At 43.1% G+C, this 16,378-nt stretch overlaps 1 protein-coding gene across 1 annotated transcript in view; it reads left to right on the top strand.

The window, feature by feature from the left end:
• LOC126282412 (myrosinase 1-like) overlaps positions 1–16,378 on the top strand; it is a 72,890-nt gene that overhangs the window by 45,105 nt on the left and 11,407 nt on the right. The window contains exons 8-10 of the mRNA XM_049982069.1: positions 7,511–7,633; positions 9,747–9,930; positions 14,640–14,734. Coding sequence (XP_049838026.1) covers positions 7,511–7,633; positions 9,747–9,930; positions 14,640–14,734 — 402 coding nt within the window. The remainder of the gene's footprint in view (positions 1–7,510; positions 7,634–9,746; positions 9,931–14,639; positions 14,735–16,378) is intronic.

Raw genomic sequence — 16,378 nt, forward strand, 5'->3', positions numbered from 1 at the left:
ATGAAACTGGTCATTTCCGTACTAATTGTCCGCGGCGTGTGGTGGTATTAAAACCTACATACGAACAGCGTAAAAAATTGACTTTAGCTGATCTTCTCCCGCAAGGATCTCGGACTGAATCGCTCACTGTTACTGAGGGACGCAGTGATCCGTTGCCCGACAACGGCCGTGATTTTCCCCCGTTGTCCTTGAGTAGGGATGTTGCTGCCCTTAATTCCGATGTTCCCGCGCTGATTTCTCACAACAAGCGTCGGCGAACACAGGATGATGCGGCTGATGAATCTTCCTTATTGGCTCGCCCTTCCGATGGGCCTCCGGTAAAGGACTCTCTTTCTCAGTCGGAAATCGTGGATGAGGAAGCCACAGGTGCTATCATGCCTTTGCAGAAGCTCCCTGACACCTTATCTGACGTTGTTCCTGCTACCGCGGCAGCCTCTTCGGAGACGCCCGTGACGGAACCTGCTTCTGGTTGCCACGTGTCTTCTCCGGTGCTCTCTGACACTTCTCCTATTGACTCTGTTTCGCATCCCCCTTCTGGAATTTCTGTCGCCCCCTCTGGGTCACAGCCTCCTCCCATCAAACAACTGATTGATTCTCCAGAGCCAGTGGATCCCGTTGTTATTCACCAACTGTCCCACCGTGAACCCATGTCTGCGGACGAGTGGGATGTAGAGGCCTCTCTCTCGCAATCTGACACGGAATGTCTACATGATGCTCCTACGCAGCCGAACGCTGCAGCGTCGGCACCGCGGAGCCGCAGTCGAATCCGTAAACAGCCACGGAGAGCCGCGTCACGACCGAAGAAAAAGCAGTGGGAAGATGAGGGTTCTGTTTCGTAGTTTTTCTCTCTGTGGTTCAGCGTTGTTTCTGGTATGATTACTTGTATGCTGCTCCGTCAGCTGACCGCTCTCTACCGATCTTTGTTTTTCTTTCTAGGTTGAAGTTCCATGCAAGCATATACATTTCTTACTCTGAATATTAACAGAATATGTTCTGAGCTTCGGCTCGCCGCTTTGCGACAGTTTATCTATCAGTCTGGGGCAGATGTTGTTTTTTTTACAGGAAGTCCTATTCGACCAGTTTTCCATTCCTGGGTTCTCGACGTTTTTTAATGTCGCTTCCGAACTTTCTACGGGCACTGCCTTGTTTTATAGAGAAGGCATTCCGTTGATGAATTTCGAAGTACTCGACAGTGGAAGGGGGATCGGGTGCACGTTTTATGATCTCAGTTTACTCCTTCTTTATGCCCCTTCTGGTTCGGGTTGTACTACGGCACGCTCGAGTTTCTATAAAGAAGAAGTCATTTACCTGCTTCGTAAATCCCCGACAAAGATAATTTTAGGTGGGGACTTCAATTGTGTTCTACGGCCGGTAGATCAGTCTCCTAATTTTAATTTCAGTAAAGAACTCGACGACCTTGTGCGCTCCTTGCACCTGCGTGACGTGTGGGTTTCTCGCTATCCTACACTTGTGCGACATACCTACTTTACTCCCACGTCTAGCAGTCGCCTCGATCGCTTTTACCTTTCCGATTCCTTGTGTGGGCAACTTCTGGCTGTTGATGTGATACCAGCCTGTTTTACTGATCATTGCGCTGTAGCCGTTACGTTTAATTACGAGCGACAACCGGTAAAATTGTTTCGTCCTCCTTGGATGCTCAATATCGCGTATTTGCAAGATACCTCCCTTGGTATCGTCCTGGAGGACATTTGGACTCGTTGTTCTCGTACTATGGACCGGTACCCGTCTATCGTGGCATGGTGGACACTGTATGCAAAACCACACATCCGTAGGGCTCTCATGCGTTTTGGGGCTGCGAAGGTGGCAGAAGATCGACGAACGCAAGAATTTTACTATTCTGTCTTACGTCAACTGTACGATAGTGCTACGCATGCTCCCCTCCGGGTTACTGATATACAGCGCATCAAAGCCAAATTGCTGCAGCTCAAACGCATTCAAATGGAGGGCCTGCGGACGAGGTCTCAACCACGTTCCCTTCTACAAGAGGAACTGACGTCACTCTACCATCTAGTCCGTTTACGGTCGCGCCGGAAACGTGGGTGCCTTGCCTCCCTCACAACCGCTGACGGCCGCGTGTTCACCTCTCACCGTGACATTTCTGACTTCGTTTACACCTATTTTACTGATCTGTACGATACTCATGTCCCGGCGGAAACCTCTCTTGACGACTTTACCTCCTTGCTGCCTCGCGTCGTCACTCCTCAATTAAACGACGCCTTTCTGCGTTCCTTTCAGAAGGATGACATATATGATGTTGTTGCAGGATCGCAGTCCCGCAAGTCGCCTGGATTAGATGGTATTCCTAAGGAGTTCTATGTTCAATTTTGGCCGCTCATTGGTGACACCTTAACGTCAATGGTAAATGAAGTGATGCGGGGAGTCTCACTTCCTGCTCCTTTTCAGGAAGGCAGAATGGTCCTCCTCCCGAAATCCACAGGTCGACCTGCAATTGATTCCCTCCGTACTATTACTCTCCTTAACTTTGATTATAAACTTGTCGCTCGAGCAATTAATATCCGTCTCTCTAAGCTGCTCGATATCATTATTGCCGCCCACCAAAGCTGTGTGCCTGGACGCACGATACTGACTTCCGTTCTCGAATATCGCGATGTAATCTCGGTGGCGGCTGCCGCTAATATCCCAGGGGCTTTGCTTTTTCTTGATTTCCAAAAAGCGTTCGATCACGTCAGCCATGATTTTTTATCGAGAGTGCTCACCGCTGTCGGCTTTAATAATGATGCTCGACAAGTCTTAACTAATCTTTTTACCGGTATCAGTGTCTCGGTGATTGTGAACGGTCACCCTACCCCCCGGATATCGATCAGACGGGGGTTACCCCAGGGAAGCCCCTTATCCATGTCACTTTTTGTTCTATCCTTAGAGCCCTTACTTCGCCATCTCACCATGCACTTACGTGGCTGGAATATATTGGGGGAAATTTTTGCAGTGCGTGCATACGCCGATGACGTCATGGTTTTAGTACGACATGCCGAGGACATACCGCGGCTTAAGGATACCTTGGATTCATTTTGTGGTCTTGCTGGTGCTCGCATTAATGATCGCAAATGCACGTTCCTGCCGTTGAGAGGCTTTGATCATGTCGTCATTCCTTGGGCGACGGTTGTCGATCGCCATAAGACCTTGGGGATCATAGTGGATCGTAATCCGATCAAAATGGCGGCACTAAATTGGCGTGAGGTTACGAGTCGTGTTCACGGGGCGATCCTTGAACATGACCGCCGTTCCCTTAGCCTCCTTCACAAGGCACGGGTTTTAGAGACCTATGTCTTCAGTAAAATATACTACGTTGCGCAGGTCTTCCCGCTTCCCGCGATGATGGCCCGCAGGCTGAAACAGCTGTCTAGTCGATTTCTGTGGCGCCGCCATGTCTTCCGTGTCCGGTATGAAGTTGTGGCCAGGCCTCGGAAGCTTGGAGGATTGGGTCTTTCAGATATCAAAGTGAAGACGTCCATCTTATTTGCCCGCCGCAATGTTTTAACCTGTACGCGGGCTCCGCATTCAGTCACCTCTCGTTTACTTTCCCGCCTCCGGCCGGCCAGTCTGACCCCTCCTGTTGATGTTGGACGGATTAATCCTAAATTGCGGCACATTCGTGAATACTTTGTACTTGTCGGTATTCTGGGTGCTGATATACTTTCTATGACGCATATTACTACCAACATGCTACAAATCCGTTGGGGTACAGCATGTTTCCCTTCTTCTGTTGAACTTGCTTCCCCGTCAACGTCATGGAAAACGGTCTGGTCTCATCTTAGTCTTCCCATTTTGCCGATGGAGATTGTTTCAACGTGGTATAAGGTCATTTACCGTCTGATACCTACTGGTGATCGTCTTTTTCGTATTGGCCTTCGTCCGACTGATCAGTGTGAGGAATGTCATCAAACTGACACCTTACTTCACAGGCTAGTTGCTTGCGGACGGGATCATTGGCTCTGGGTCCGCCGTCAATTAGCTTTTCTTACTAGAGGGCCTGAAACCGCATTCCCAGACGACATCTTCTTACATCCGGACATCTCTTATTTTCCTCAGACGAAAACGAACACGATTGTCTGGCTCTTGGGTTACTATGTCCATTACGTCATTGAAGGCGGTAATGACCCAGATCCCCGCGTTTTTCACCATTATTTGTCAACTGCGCATTGGAAATGGCAGCGGTTACCACAATACCGAACGCTTTTTGCAAATATGCTTTTTCTTGTGTTTAACCGTCAAGGTGTTGGTTAAGTTCCCCTGTGATTCCTGTTTCTTCCCTGAGCTCGAGTCCCCTCCCTTGTTGTATTTTTTCGTAATTTTTTTTTCTCTCTCTCTTTTGCATGTATATATATACACCCAAAATTCATACGGGTGGGGTAACGGGTTGGTCTTCCCCTTCAGAAGAAATGTTTTATTTGTGTTTCACCTAATTTGTTGATTTTCTTTTTTGCAGCTAATATTAAATGATGATTTGACTATGGTTGTCTGAATTCTCGTGAAATATACCAAGTCAATCTGATAACAAAAAAAAAGTTGGTAGAGCACTTGCCCGCGGAAGGCAAAGGTCCCGAGTTCGAGTCTCGGTCGGGCACATAGTTTTAATCTGCCAGGAAGTTTCACGTACAAACCTGTTTGATGAAACGTGTTATCACAGAAGGAACACGTTTTTATAGGTGTGTTGGTTTACTCTTTAAATGGTAAGACGCAAAGTCTTTTCATTCCAATCAATGTGCGCATATACCAATTATAAATCATGTTAGATTATTTCTACAATTTCTTCAAATATTTTGTTTCTTTTTCTTCTTTTACGCCCATCATTGCGGACGTAAATTTCCTTTATATTCGCCTAGGATCTGATTATTTTTTCGAAATTCTCCCTTCGAAAAAGACGAATAGCTGCTTTTATAGTTTTGATCCGAATTTTAATTCATCCTGCGTCGCGAAGTGGGGTAGCAGAAAGTTTATTTTACCAGTTTCATTGAAATCACATAAAAATTACATCATGATCAGGTATGAACAAGTTAATAATGTGACCACCATCAGAAATCGAAAGCAGGAAGATGAATGTCAATATAACCGATCTCTAATATGAAAATAAACAGAGAGCGTAATGAGCACACAATAGTTGCTATCTCCGAAAGAACCGAGGAGTTCCGTGGACTCGTCGCTAAACGGTACTTTCAGTTTTAAAGAATACATTCATAAGAGATAAATGAAACGTAAATGAAATAAATGAATATAGCCTTGTCTCCATTCACCAGAAAACGATCAGATGACACTATATGTTTCCTTATTTGACAGCAAAACGAAGTAGTTGAAACTGTTCTTCTTTCTAGTCGTTCACCTCAGTTTATAATGAATCATGGACCTGTTTCCGCCGGTGATGCTCAACTGCAGATCACTGCATTCAGTTATTATAAGGATCGCAATCACTTACCAGAACTGGCTGTAATTTACTGTGGAAATGTCAAACAAACAATGTGCATCTTTTAACAAAACGTGTTCTCGGTTCTCTGTTGCATGTGGCCAGACTTTTACCACGTGTCAAATCGTGCACCGAGTGTTTTAAACATTAACTGCTAGATCGCGACTCGTCATTGTGTCAGACAGTGCTTCCGTTCCGTATACCAAGTGCCACTTTTCATGGTCTCCTCTATGTAGCCTGGGGTGGTTTGTAAAGATAACACACAAGTATTTGGTGACTGGGCACACCTTTTCAGCGACAGAGCTGTTGAAATTATGAAGAAACAAAGGAAGGTAAGAAAGACCTCTGTTCCACACTATTCAGACTGAATTGTTGTCTGCTAATGCTATGGGTCCATTCGATGGAATAGAATTATTTTCTTTGATTTTAAATATGCTGCTGCAACATTGTGATCAACGCAGATGTGTAAGAGCTCAAAGCACAGCATGATTGAACGGTCTCGTACTCATCCACCTCAAACAGCCGTATAATAATTCTTACTTTGGAACAGAAGGATGGGAAAATGATAATGCATTCAAAAGAGCAAAGGCCACGGCTGAAGTATACCATGCCGTCATTCATCAGAAATATGTCTGAAAGAGTGCCGGTCAACAGCAACAGAAAGACTTTTTGACGACGTTCTCATTTCATTCACCACAGCACAAGTAATCCTCGAAACTTCCGAATTTCGAGTAGTAAGAAACGGAAGTAAATTCAGAGGGACTTGTTACTTGAATATAGTTTTCTGATTCTCTTGCAAAAATTTCAAAATATATCAGTAATCATTTTCGTATTCTGCAGTTCAGCTAGTTAAAGCAATAATGCATTTCTGCACATGTATTATCACAAGTAAAGCGTAATGCTTCTGTATTAGTGGCACTTGAAACAAAATCTTTGTTATTGGCGCGTACAAGCAATTACTTCCTGGTACACCACTTAGAACATTCCCCCTCGGTTATTTATAATCTGTCTGTTTATTGTTTGCAGTAATGATATCTGCAATATAATGCTGTGGTACAAGAATACATTCATAATATTTTGGATGCAAATTCCTATTACAATTTTTACTATGAAACAAAAGAATGGAAACAGTATATACATTGTTTTCTGTGGATCTTCATTAATGTGAGACTAGGCACTTAGATTTGGACATTTCTACTGTTCCATAGTGTCTTATGGCTGCTGAGGCTAGACAAAGGATAACGTTCACTGTGATCCTCTGCAAATGGAACGTCAATAAAAGACAACTTTCAAGAACATAGAAATGTTATAGAGAATCGTTCACTAGACGATACGTTTACCTGTATAGCATTATATATGAACATGCCACACGCCTGCATCGCATTCCAAATGAAATTCAGTATAAACACCTTGCTTGATCTTCTCGTTTTATACTCCTGCATTTATCGTAACTGTATTAGATTTTACATTTACAGGACATTTTTGTGCTCACCATAGATAAAGGTAACGTTTTAGTTAAGATACTAGAAAACAATTGGAACGAGCAGTAGAAAAATCAGTGTTATTCCATCGACATTCCTTAGGCAAATCAAAGCAAATGTAGGGATGAGCCATTTAATAAGGGCGAGGGCAATTTCGTTCCCCTCGCTTCCTCAGTTATAACCTCTAATCCATCTGTAAGGCCTGATTAACTCCTAGTCTGCGATACGTTAAGCTGTTGCGTAGACTGTGTGCCTTCCTCGGGAACAGTGGAACTGGATTTTTGTATCAAGGCATTTTTCGAATTTCTTCTCTATTTGTTTCCTGTCGAGCAGCGTTTTGTGTATTGAATGTTAGTTACTATCAATTGGAACGTCGATAATAACCTCACACGATTGTAGTACATTTATTTTGGGTTTTACGGTGAAATTTTCGGCATACTACAGTTGGTTGTCGGCGCCAAAAAAAGAGTCCATTCATGCCTTTTTAGTGCAGTCAGTATGTTTCAGACAGTTTATAAAACCAGTAGAATATGAAACTCCAGCGATACCTTAGCCATCTATGTTCGTCACTCAACTCTCTCCTTTCCAGGTGACGATGTACCACTGGGACCTGCCGCAAGCCCTGCAGTACATAGGAGGCTGGCCCAACCCCATCCTAGCGGACTACTTCCTCGAGTACGCCAGGGTGCTCTTTGACAACTTCGGTGACAGGGTGAGTTCATTTCTGTTCAAAACGTTTCTCCTCCTCTTGGCTTCAGACAGCCTAAGACCCAAAAATAAGTTTCGTGGTAGCGATACTGTAGTTAGCATGAAACGTGTTCCGTGAAGTACGGCGAGATAAACTCCGTACTGTGTCTACATCATCGTCCTACGAATAAGGCACGCTCAGTTGGGAAATTCATAGGGTTTTGGTGAGGTGAAACAATGAATTTATTGTTTTAAGTTACTGTTTTCCTTATCGGGGCATTACGTGTCAGAGCTTTGAAAGTATTGTTAAAAAGAACTTAGAGTAACCTACGATGTGGAAACGAGTTGCCGAACCGGTTGTGAAATAACTCTGAAGAACTAAGGTGCAGTTAAAAGAAGCATCTTCAAATTCAAGAGAGAGGACGAAGAAGCTTTCTGATGTGAATAAATTGTGATCGCAACTGATTTGACGCGAGTGAAGTAACAATTGGACATTTGCCGACATTTTTACTGTCAGAGAAAGAGGACTCCGAATTATCGACCTTACTATAGGAGCATCGGTTGCAGCGTATCGGCATTTCATACTTAACCAAATTATACAAACGAAGAGGAATGCTACCTTAGAGACTCATATCACATTTACTGACGTATTAAAAACTTTAAGGTGGTTAGGTAAGTAGAAGGTAGGTACATAGTGAACCCACGATCATTGGCTAATGATTAAAGGAACCTGTGTAGAAGTGGGAAGATAAAAGTAAAATACTATTTTCACTTTTTACAGAGACTAAAGAGAACGAAGGCCTCAAAGAGGATTTTAGCCTTCCTCCAACACTTTTTTTCAAGGGATTAATCTGTAAGCTAAGACTTGATATTAAATTTATATACCAAGTATATGTTATTGGTTGCTTAACAAAAAAGTATTTACATAAATAAAGATTTATTCCAAATCCAGCTAGTTACTAAATGCAAGAATATAAAGATGGACAAAAATGTTGCCACAGCCTATACATCATCGCCTTCGAATGAATTCCTAAGGCAAGAACTCCAATCCTAAGGCAATTTTCAAGAGACCAAACAACGAAGGTGGTGTTTTAAGTTGATTTTTCCTAACTGGAACATTAAATGTTAGAGCTTTGATAGCAGACTAAAAGAGAGACTTAGAGGTTGCTTATCCAAGTTATATTTACGTAACTGAAGATGAATCCTATATCCAGCTACAATTACTAAATGCAAGAATACTGAGCTGGACAGAAATCTAATATTTTGGTAAATGCTGCATTCTTGTATAGAATACATTTGGTAAATTTATGTTCTCGAGAATAAAGATGTTGAGGGAATCAGAGTTACACCTAATGCATTTTCGACTTTGAACGGCAAATGTGTTTTAATATTGATAGTTTTTATACCAGATAGCCACCAATGGAGATCTGCGGGTACATTCAGAAGAAGATGTCAAACAATTGTTATAAGCTCCCTGGCAGGTCAAACCTTGTGCTATACATGTACAAATTTGAGACTGGGGCTCAGGACCGGCACTCAGAACTGTGTGTTGGATAGTACATCAAATCTAAAGGAAAACAAAAATTAGTGCAAACGTCACTGTTTCATTAACGATTTTCGGGAACAATACCACATGCTGAATACATACAACTCCTTTATTTCATTGGAGCTCATCCAGTCTTGACAATATTCTGAAGAATCAAGAAGGTCTCAACCCATTTTACCACAATGAATTAAGGGAATTTTATGTGCGTTTTTTTGTTCCAGAATGTCCAGGTTCTTAGGAACTGCTGTCATGAAACATTCATACCAGTCTTTGAAAAAAGTGTACATGATTTCTAAAAATAACTTTGCCAGTGGCCTGGTTTCCCACATGTTGGATATACACGTACACGTAAATCGACAGAAAAATCGAGGGTGTTGGAAGATGAGGTGGTTGGAGATGGAGAATAACTGTATAGGTTCGTCGAATTTCTACATATACCAAACTGTGCAGAGGCATGGGACTTCTCCAAACTTCCCATTTTTAACCAGTCAAAGATACGAGAAGGTGTTTCTGTTCAGTATCCATTTCCAAGCCAACACCATATACAGTCATCGACATCTACCTGTATTGTGGTGCCATGTTTCTCTCGCAGGTGAAGATGTGGCTGACATTCAACGAGCCTTTCGAGTTAATGAAAGGCTACGCTACCACAGGCGGCCAAGCTCCGTCGCAGGAAGCTCCTGGCATCGGCGACTACCTGGCAGCACACACCGTCATCAGAGCGCACGCCATGGTCTACCGCCTCTACGACGAGCAGTACCGCTCCACGCAGAACGGTGAGTTTGTACTTCCTTTCTCTACTGTTCCCGAAAGGAAATCACCTATTCTCAAATCCAGATGTCTAAATTCCATTCACGGTAAGCAAGCTTAAACGTCATTTACTTTGGAACAAGATGCAGACAGCAATGACCGTTGCTTAAATAACCAACTGCACTATCTAATCAAAAGAATTCAGGCACATACTAATGGACATTAATGTGGGCTATATCCTCCCTTCGCCATTATGATGGCTTGAACTCTACCTGGGACGCGTCCAATTAGTTGTCTGAATGTCTGGCAGCCCATTCTTTCTCAGAAGCCGAAATCAGAGAAGGTAATAATGTTGGACGCTGGTGTCCGAGGAGAGGTCGACGTTTAACGCATCCCGTAAGTGTTTTATTGGGTTGAGGTGGAGATTCTGGTCAGAACTGTCCACAAAATGTTGTTCGAAAGACGCCGCTTCATGGCACGGTGCATTCTCAACATGATACGGACACCCATCGTCTGCGAGCCATTCCTCTACGATACACAATACACAATTCATTAAAAGGTGTTCGCATGACTCTGCAATTACTGTATTCTTAAGCGTAATAAGGGAGCTCCACAGTAACCACGAGAAAGACCCCCTCATTACTTCACTGTTATTGCTACACGTCATGGCAGGTAAGGTCCTCAGCAAACCCAGACTTACCCAGCGGTTTGTAGCAGGCTAGAGCGTGAGTAATCACATAAAATCACTCGTTTCCCATCATTCATTGCCCGGTGGCGTCACTCTACAGCACCCAGCAGCAGTCTGCTAACCAGACCCACACATAAACCTAGCGACGATTCCTTCGGAATGCAAACTGATATGAAATTACAAGGTATGTCCGTATATTTTAGCCCACTTTCGTATTCTTCTGTGTACTGTGAAGGATGCAATTTTATTTCGCCTCGTTATCGAGTCTATATATCATTCTGCAAAGTACACATCAAAACACGTCACTGGTCTAAGATGAAAGTGCATATGTTGTAATTTTATACTAACTTGCATCCGATATTTCAATTTTTTTAAATTTTTCATGTATCTGCACTTTCCTGCCTTTAGCATTTTATAGATGTGAACCCAACAGAACACCCTTGGGATGAGTTAGAACGTCGAAGTCGCTCAAGACGCAACACTACCTTCTCAGAATTCCGCTGTTGATAAAGAATTGACTGCCAGACATTCTGGCGCCTCAAATTATGTGTCCTAAACAGAGTTGAGACTGTCATAAAGGCGAAGGTTTGACACACCCTACTTTAACGTTCATTAGTATGTGTTCGGAAACTATTGATCAGTCAGTGCCCTTTAACATATTATTCACATAGTTAACAGAAATTATGGACTGATGAAGAACTCAGTCCCCATTATCCTTGTAGCATTCACTGTGCGCCACATTCCTGATCTGACATTATGCATATTCTCCTGCTACAACTAACAACTGTTTCAGAACTCCACTTTCTAATGTTCTGCAAGTTCACTTAGTCCAGTAAGGGGAGAAATGCTTTATTAGAAGAAATGGCACATTTGAGGATAGAGTTCTCCATCATGCCCACACTACAATTGGCAGTTGTAGTACTCACGACGAGCAACATTACTTGAATTTATCAGAGGGCGCGATAGTGATATTGGTACGATGAAGTGACAAAAGTCTTGTTATGGAGACATCTGATGTGTTTATGGCCGCACGACGGGCGTTAATGAACAATGAAGAGTAGAATGGCAGTTGGACGTAGACGCGTAGGACATTCAATATTCGTAGTCGTGTCAAGAATGTGGAGATAATACCAAAATTCAGGCACTTCCTCTCACTCCAGACAGTGCAATGGCCGACGGCCTTCACGACAGAGAGCAGCGTGGTGACGTCAGTGCTAAGAGACAAGCAAGCCTATGTGGAATAATCGCAGAGATCAACGTGGAACGTAAGGAGAACGTATCCATTAGGACGGTGCTACAGAATCAGGCGTTAATGGACTGTGCCAGAAAGCGAACAAAGCGAGTGCCTTTGCTAACAGCACGACATCGTCTGCAGTATCTCGCCTACTCACGTGTCCGTATCGGTTGGACGCTAGACGACTGGAAAACCGTGTCCTGGTCAGATGAGTCCAGATTTCAGCTGTTGAGAGTTGGATTCGGGTGTGGCGCATACCCCACGAAGCCATGGACCTAAGTTGTCAACAATGCACTGTGGCAGTTGGTGGTGGCTCCATAATGGTGTGGGCTGTGCTTACAAGAGAAAGACTGGGTCCTGTGTTCCAACTGAACCTATCATTGATTGGAAACATTGATCTTCGGCTACTAGGAGACCATTTGCACCTGTTCATACTGCATTTTTATGTATGTCCATGTTCCACGTCGCTGGGCCACAATAGTCCGCGATTTGATTCAAGAACATTCTGGACACATTGAGTATATGATTTGGTCACCCGGACTGCCCGAGTGTCACAGAACACTTACGAGATACATTCGAAACGTCACTGTCACTCCGAGCACAAAATCCTGGTCCGAAAACACTTCCGAAATCATATACGGCTGTACAGGCAGCGTGGCTCAGTATTTCTGCAGGGGACTTCCAACCACTTGTTCAGTCCATGCCAAGTTGAGTTGCTGCACTATCTCGGTCAAAAGGTTAAGAGGATCTTGTGACTTTTGTTACATCGACGTAAGATTTCAGTTTAAGTCTGTATATTACGTCTGTGAACAAAAGGTACAGACACACCACTGTGAAGTGCCATATGTTGCGAAAGCGATACGCCACGTGTCAGAGTCCTAGGAAAGGCCACAACGTCATCAGCTGCCAGGGGTTTCCTTCCATGAATTGGTTCCCCGGAAGCTTCGGACACAGCTCTTGCGTCAATTGAGAGTCATCCTTTAATTTCTGAATAACAAACCGTAGGCATCTTCGGATATTGTATCCACGACATCAGTACACCTTCAGCCAAAAATTCACGAACCGATCACGTAATTTATATAAGATATCTGCGGACGGCGGTTATCTTAATTTTGATCCTACAGTGACCTCATGCAATTGGATTTTACCCGATATTTCTTTACAAATGACAGCTAGTGTAAGGCAGTGACATTATCAGTTATCTTAAAGCAGCATAATGATTACGTAGTACCCTTATAAAACAGTAAGCTTTCCAGACGTTACATGTTCCACTTTGGCGTAAACCTGTTGAATATATCACAGTTTTACTCTTGCTTCTATTAACAAAAAAATGGCTCTGAGCACTATGCGACTTATCTTCTGAGGTCATCAGTCGCCTACAACTTAGAACTAATTAAACCTAACTAACCTAAGGACATTACACACATCCATGCCCGAGGCAGGATTCGAACCTGCGACCGTAGCGGTCACTCGGTTCCAGACTGTAGCGCCTAGAACCGCATGGTCACTCCGGCCGGCTTCTATTAACAGTAAAACACTTTCGAATATAGTCTGAAAGCTGACCATCGATGATGGCTTGCCTCGACACTGCGCAATCCTCATAAAAATATGTTAGATAAATAATCATCATCGTTGTAAGTTATGGTCAGCGTAGTCGACGCAACCTTAGAAATGTGTGACGGACATTTTCTGGCAAGTTGTTTCCACTACGCTTCAGAAGCTCCGCTGGGAGTCCTTTAAGCATCCTCCATAAAGTTTCGATATCTCCCCAAACGATTTCCACATTTCTCAGCAGCGACGAAAGACATTCGTCACCCTCGATCTGATTCGGACGTAGAGGATCGCACCAGGGCACAGTCATGTTTTTAAAGGCAACTGCAAACATTTTTCCACGAAGGCACTGACCATTTTGTCCCTCTGTAGGAAAAAAAATTAAGAATCATGGCTATTACTTCTCAAATAATAGTATACTTCCTTTTTTCTATTTGTCCCCTTTTTATTTGACTGGCTCTTGGACTTTGACGGGGATAGAGACTGGCAGGAGGTCCTATGCAGTAAAATATCTGGTCGCATTTGATACCAAAACGAAGAACGACAAAATTTTTTGAACGCTCTCATGTCTTTCCACGCTACACTGTTTCATTACGCAGTATCGTGAGTTATAGATACTGCCAGAGTGGTTGCCTCGAAGGTTCCTCGGGGCTCCGCGAGAGGCTGTTTGAACATCGCCGCCAATGAAGAACCTCCAGGCCGCCGTCCAACGCAGGCCGCGTCTGGACAGTGCTATAATCGTGACCACCTCGACATCACTCTTCTACCTCTACTTGAAGTTCCGTGATGGTAGTGAGAGTCCCGGGTTCCTAATTGGTACCAACATAACCCCAAATTGCTGATAGTTAGCTCTACCGGAAAACCATGCAGCGTACACAGACTCATGCCTGTGTCAGGCATCTGATTATTATTAGCCACTCCTAATCTGGCCACCTTCGACCCATTTCTCATTAGCAACGAGCACACAACGGTTGCCGACGCTCATCACAGAACATTACTGGCAGGGCTAATAACCATAATTTGGCGCTGATGTTTCGAATGCGAAGCTGACGCCCATCTTCCAAGTATCCTCAAAAATGTGTGATATTAGTTTAATTATGTCATGGGAACCAGTCCGTTTCCTCTAAAGTTTAACATTTATGCACTGTGAGGCCAGTCTACTCTCTATGCATTCATATGATCATAGTTTTCCCTTTTACTGACACAAAAACGATTAAAAGTAATGCATTGATTTTTATTGGTCATTATCGTCTTTTTTCCAGGTAAAGTCGGTATCACACTAAACTGTGACTGGTTCGAACCATACGATGACCTGGATGAATCCCTGGAGGCTCAGGAACGTCTGATTCAGTTCCAGGTAGGAGAACCGCAACATAAAATGTTTGACCTCAAGTCCTGTCTTGTCAACACGATTACCCACTAAACAGGACTGAGTGGTACTGCACAATCTGACCTTTACAATGGTATGAGATATTACCAAATTTAAGTAGATGTTCAATAAACTTTCGTAGATGAAAAACTTGTTTGAGGTTTTATTTCCCTGTACGTGGGATTATGACTGAAGGATAATATTTCTTGGGAGAGTGTGTAGTAAGTATGACGGAAAGGTTATATTTTTCAGGAGATTGTGTAGTAAGTATACATCACTCATTTTCTCGAAGTAATTAATGCTGTTATGTTCCGAGTTATGCCAACGAAATGTGAGATTGTTGCTATTAATTAATGGAAGGCGAGTAAAATCATGCTCTGTGTCTTCAGAGCGTAACACGACGTTGTCAATCGCAAAACAAATTTTTCCGAGAAATTAATCCACGTTTATGCCGAGAAATTAAATCGCACTTTTATATCTGTCATTAGTAATTCCGTGCGAAAAAGAAATTCTATGTAATTGAGCTCCCGGAATGTTATTTTTAATAGAAGCACGTTTATTCCCTAAGATACGAGAACAGCAGTGTCTCACAGCAAAGCGACAGCTGATATCCCTCTTTGACTCTTCCCTGTCATAAGAAGTTATTCATTATCCAACTCATTTCTTAAAAATTAACAGTAGGATGCGAACTTCCGAGGCGCAAAGTAGTTGCTATGTCGTTCACCTGTAGTATCATCTTCAGTAGGTGACCTGACAGAACTACCAGTAAAGTGCCCCCTTCAACTCTGACTGCCGTCCTGACGTTAACTAGAGTAACTCTGTGTACCACAACAAACTTTTCGTTAGTTTTCAGGAATGCAACAGCTAAGGGCCATTTTTCATGTAGTAAGAAAAACCGATTTAGTGATAAATCAACACCTCACTAGAAATGACTATAGGTGTTGATGACTCATAGCATTCTTAGAGACACCTTAATACAAGATCAAAACAAAAATAATGTCCGGGCGTCGTAGATGTCAAAAATCAATGAAAATTCCGTTGTTGTATCCGTCTCTTTAGTCAGTCTTTAAGCAGTGAGAGTTCATGTAAGAAGAGGTAACAAGATGACATCAATTTTGAAAGAAAACATCGTAATCACCGGAGAAGTTGTTCCCCAATCCTGATAGTTCCTGTCGTCATTACATGGATAAATATTCCAGAATGAGATTTTCACTCTGCAGCGGAGTGTGCGCTGATATGAAACTTCTTGGCAGATTAAATCTGTGTGCCGGACCGAGACTCTAACTCGGGGCCGTTGCCTTTCGTGGGCAAGTGTTCTACTATCTGAGCTACCCAAGCGCCACTCACGCCCCGTCTTTAGAGCTTTACTTCTGCCAGTATCTCGTCTCCTACCTTCCAAACTTTACAGAAGCTCTCCTACGAGAACCGAAAATCTAAGAAATTCATCTTGAGATCCAGTGTGGCTCTGTAGAAACTGAAGATTGACAGGACATGATAAATTACATAAAACTCTTTAAACAAATGGTGTGCTGTGGTAAAAATGTAGCTTAGTTGTTTGGATAGGTGTCTTTGTTTTCACTGTATATTGTTTCTTTTTCACACACAAATAAACATTTCAAAAGTAAATGCTAG

The sequence above is a fragment of the Schistocerca gregaria genome, chromosome 7 (assembly GCF_023897955.1).
Source record: "Schistocerca gregaria isolate iqSchGreg1 chromosome 7, iqSchGreg1.2, whole genome shotgun sequence".
Lineage (NCBI taxonomy): Eukaryota > Metazoa > Arthropoda > Insecta > Orthoptera > Acrididae > Schistocerca > Schistocerca gregaria.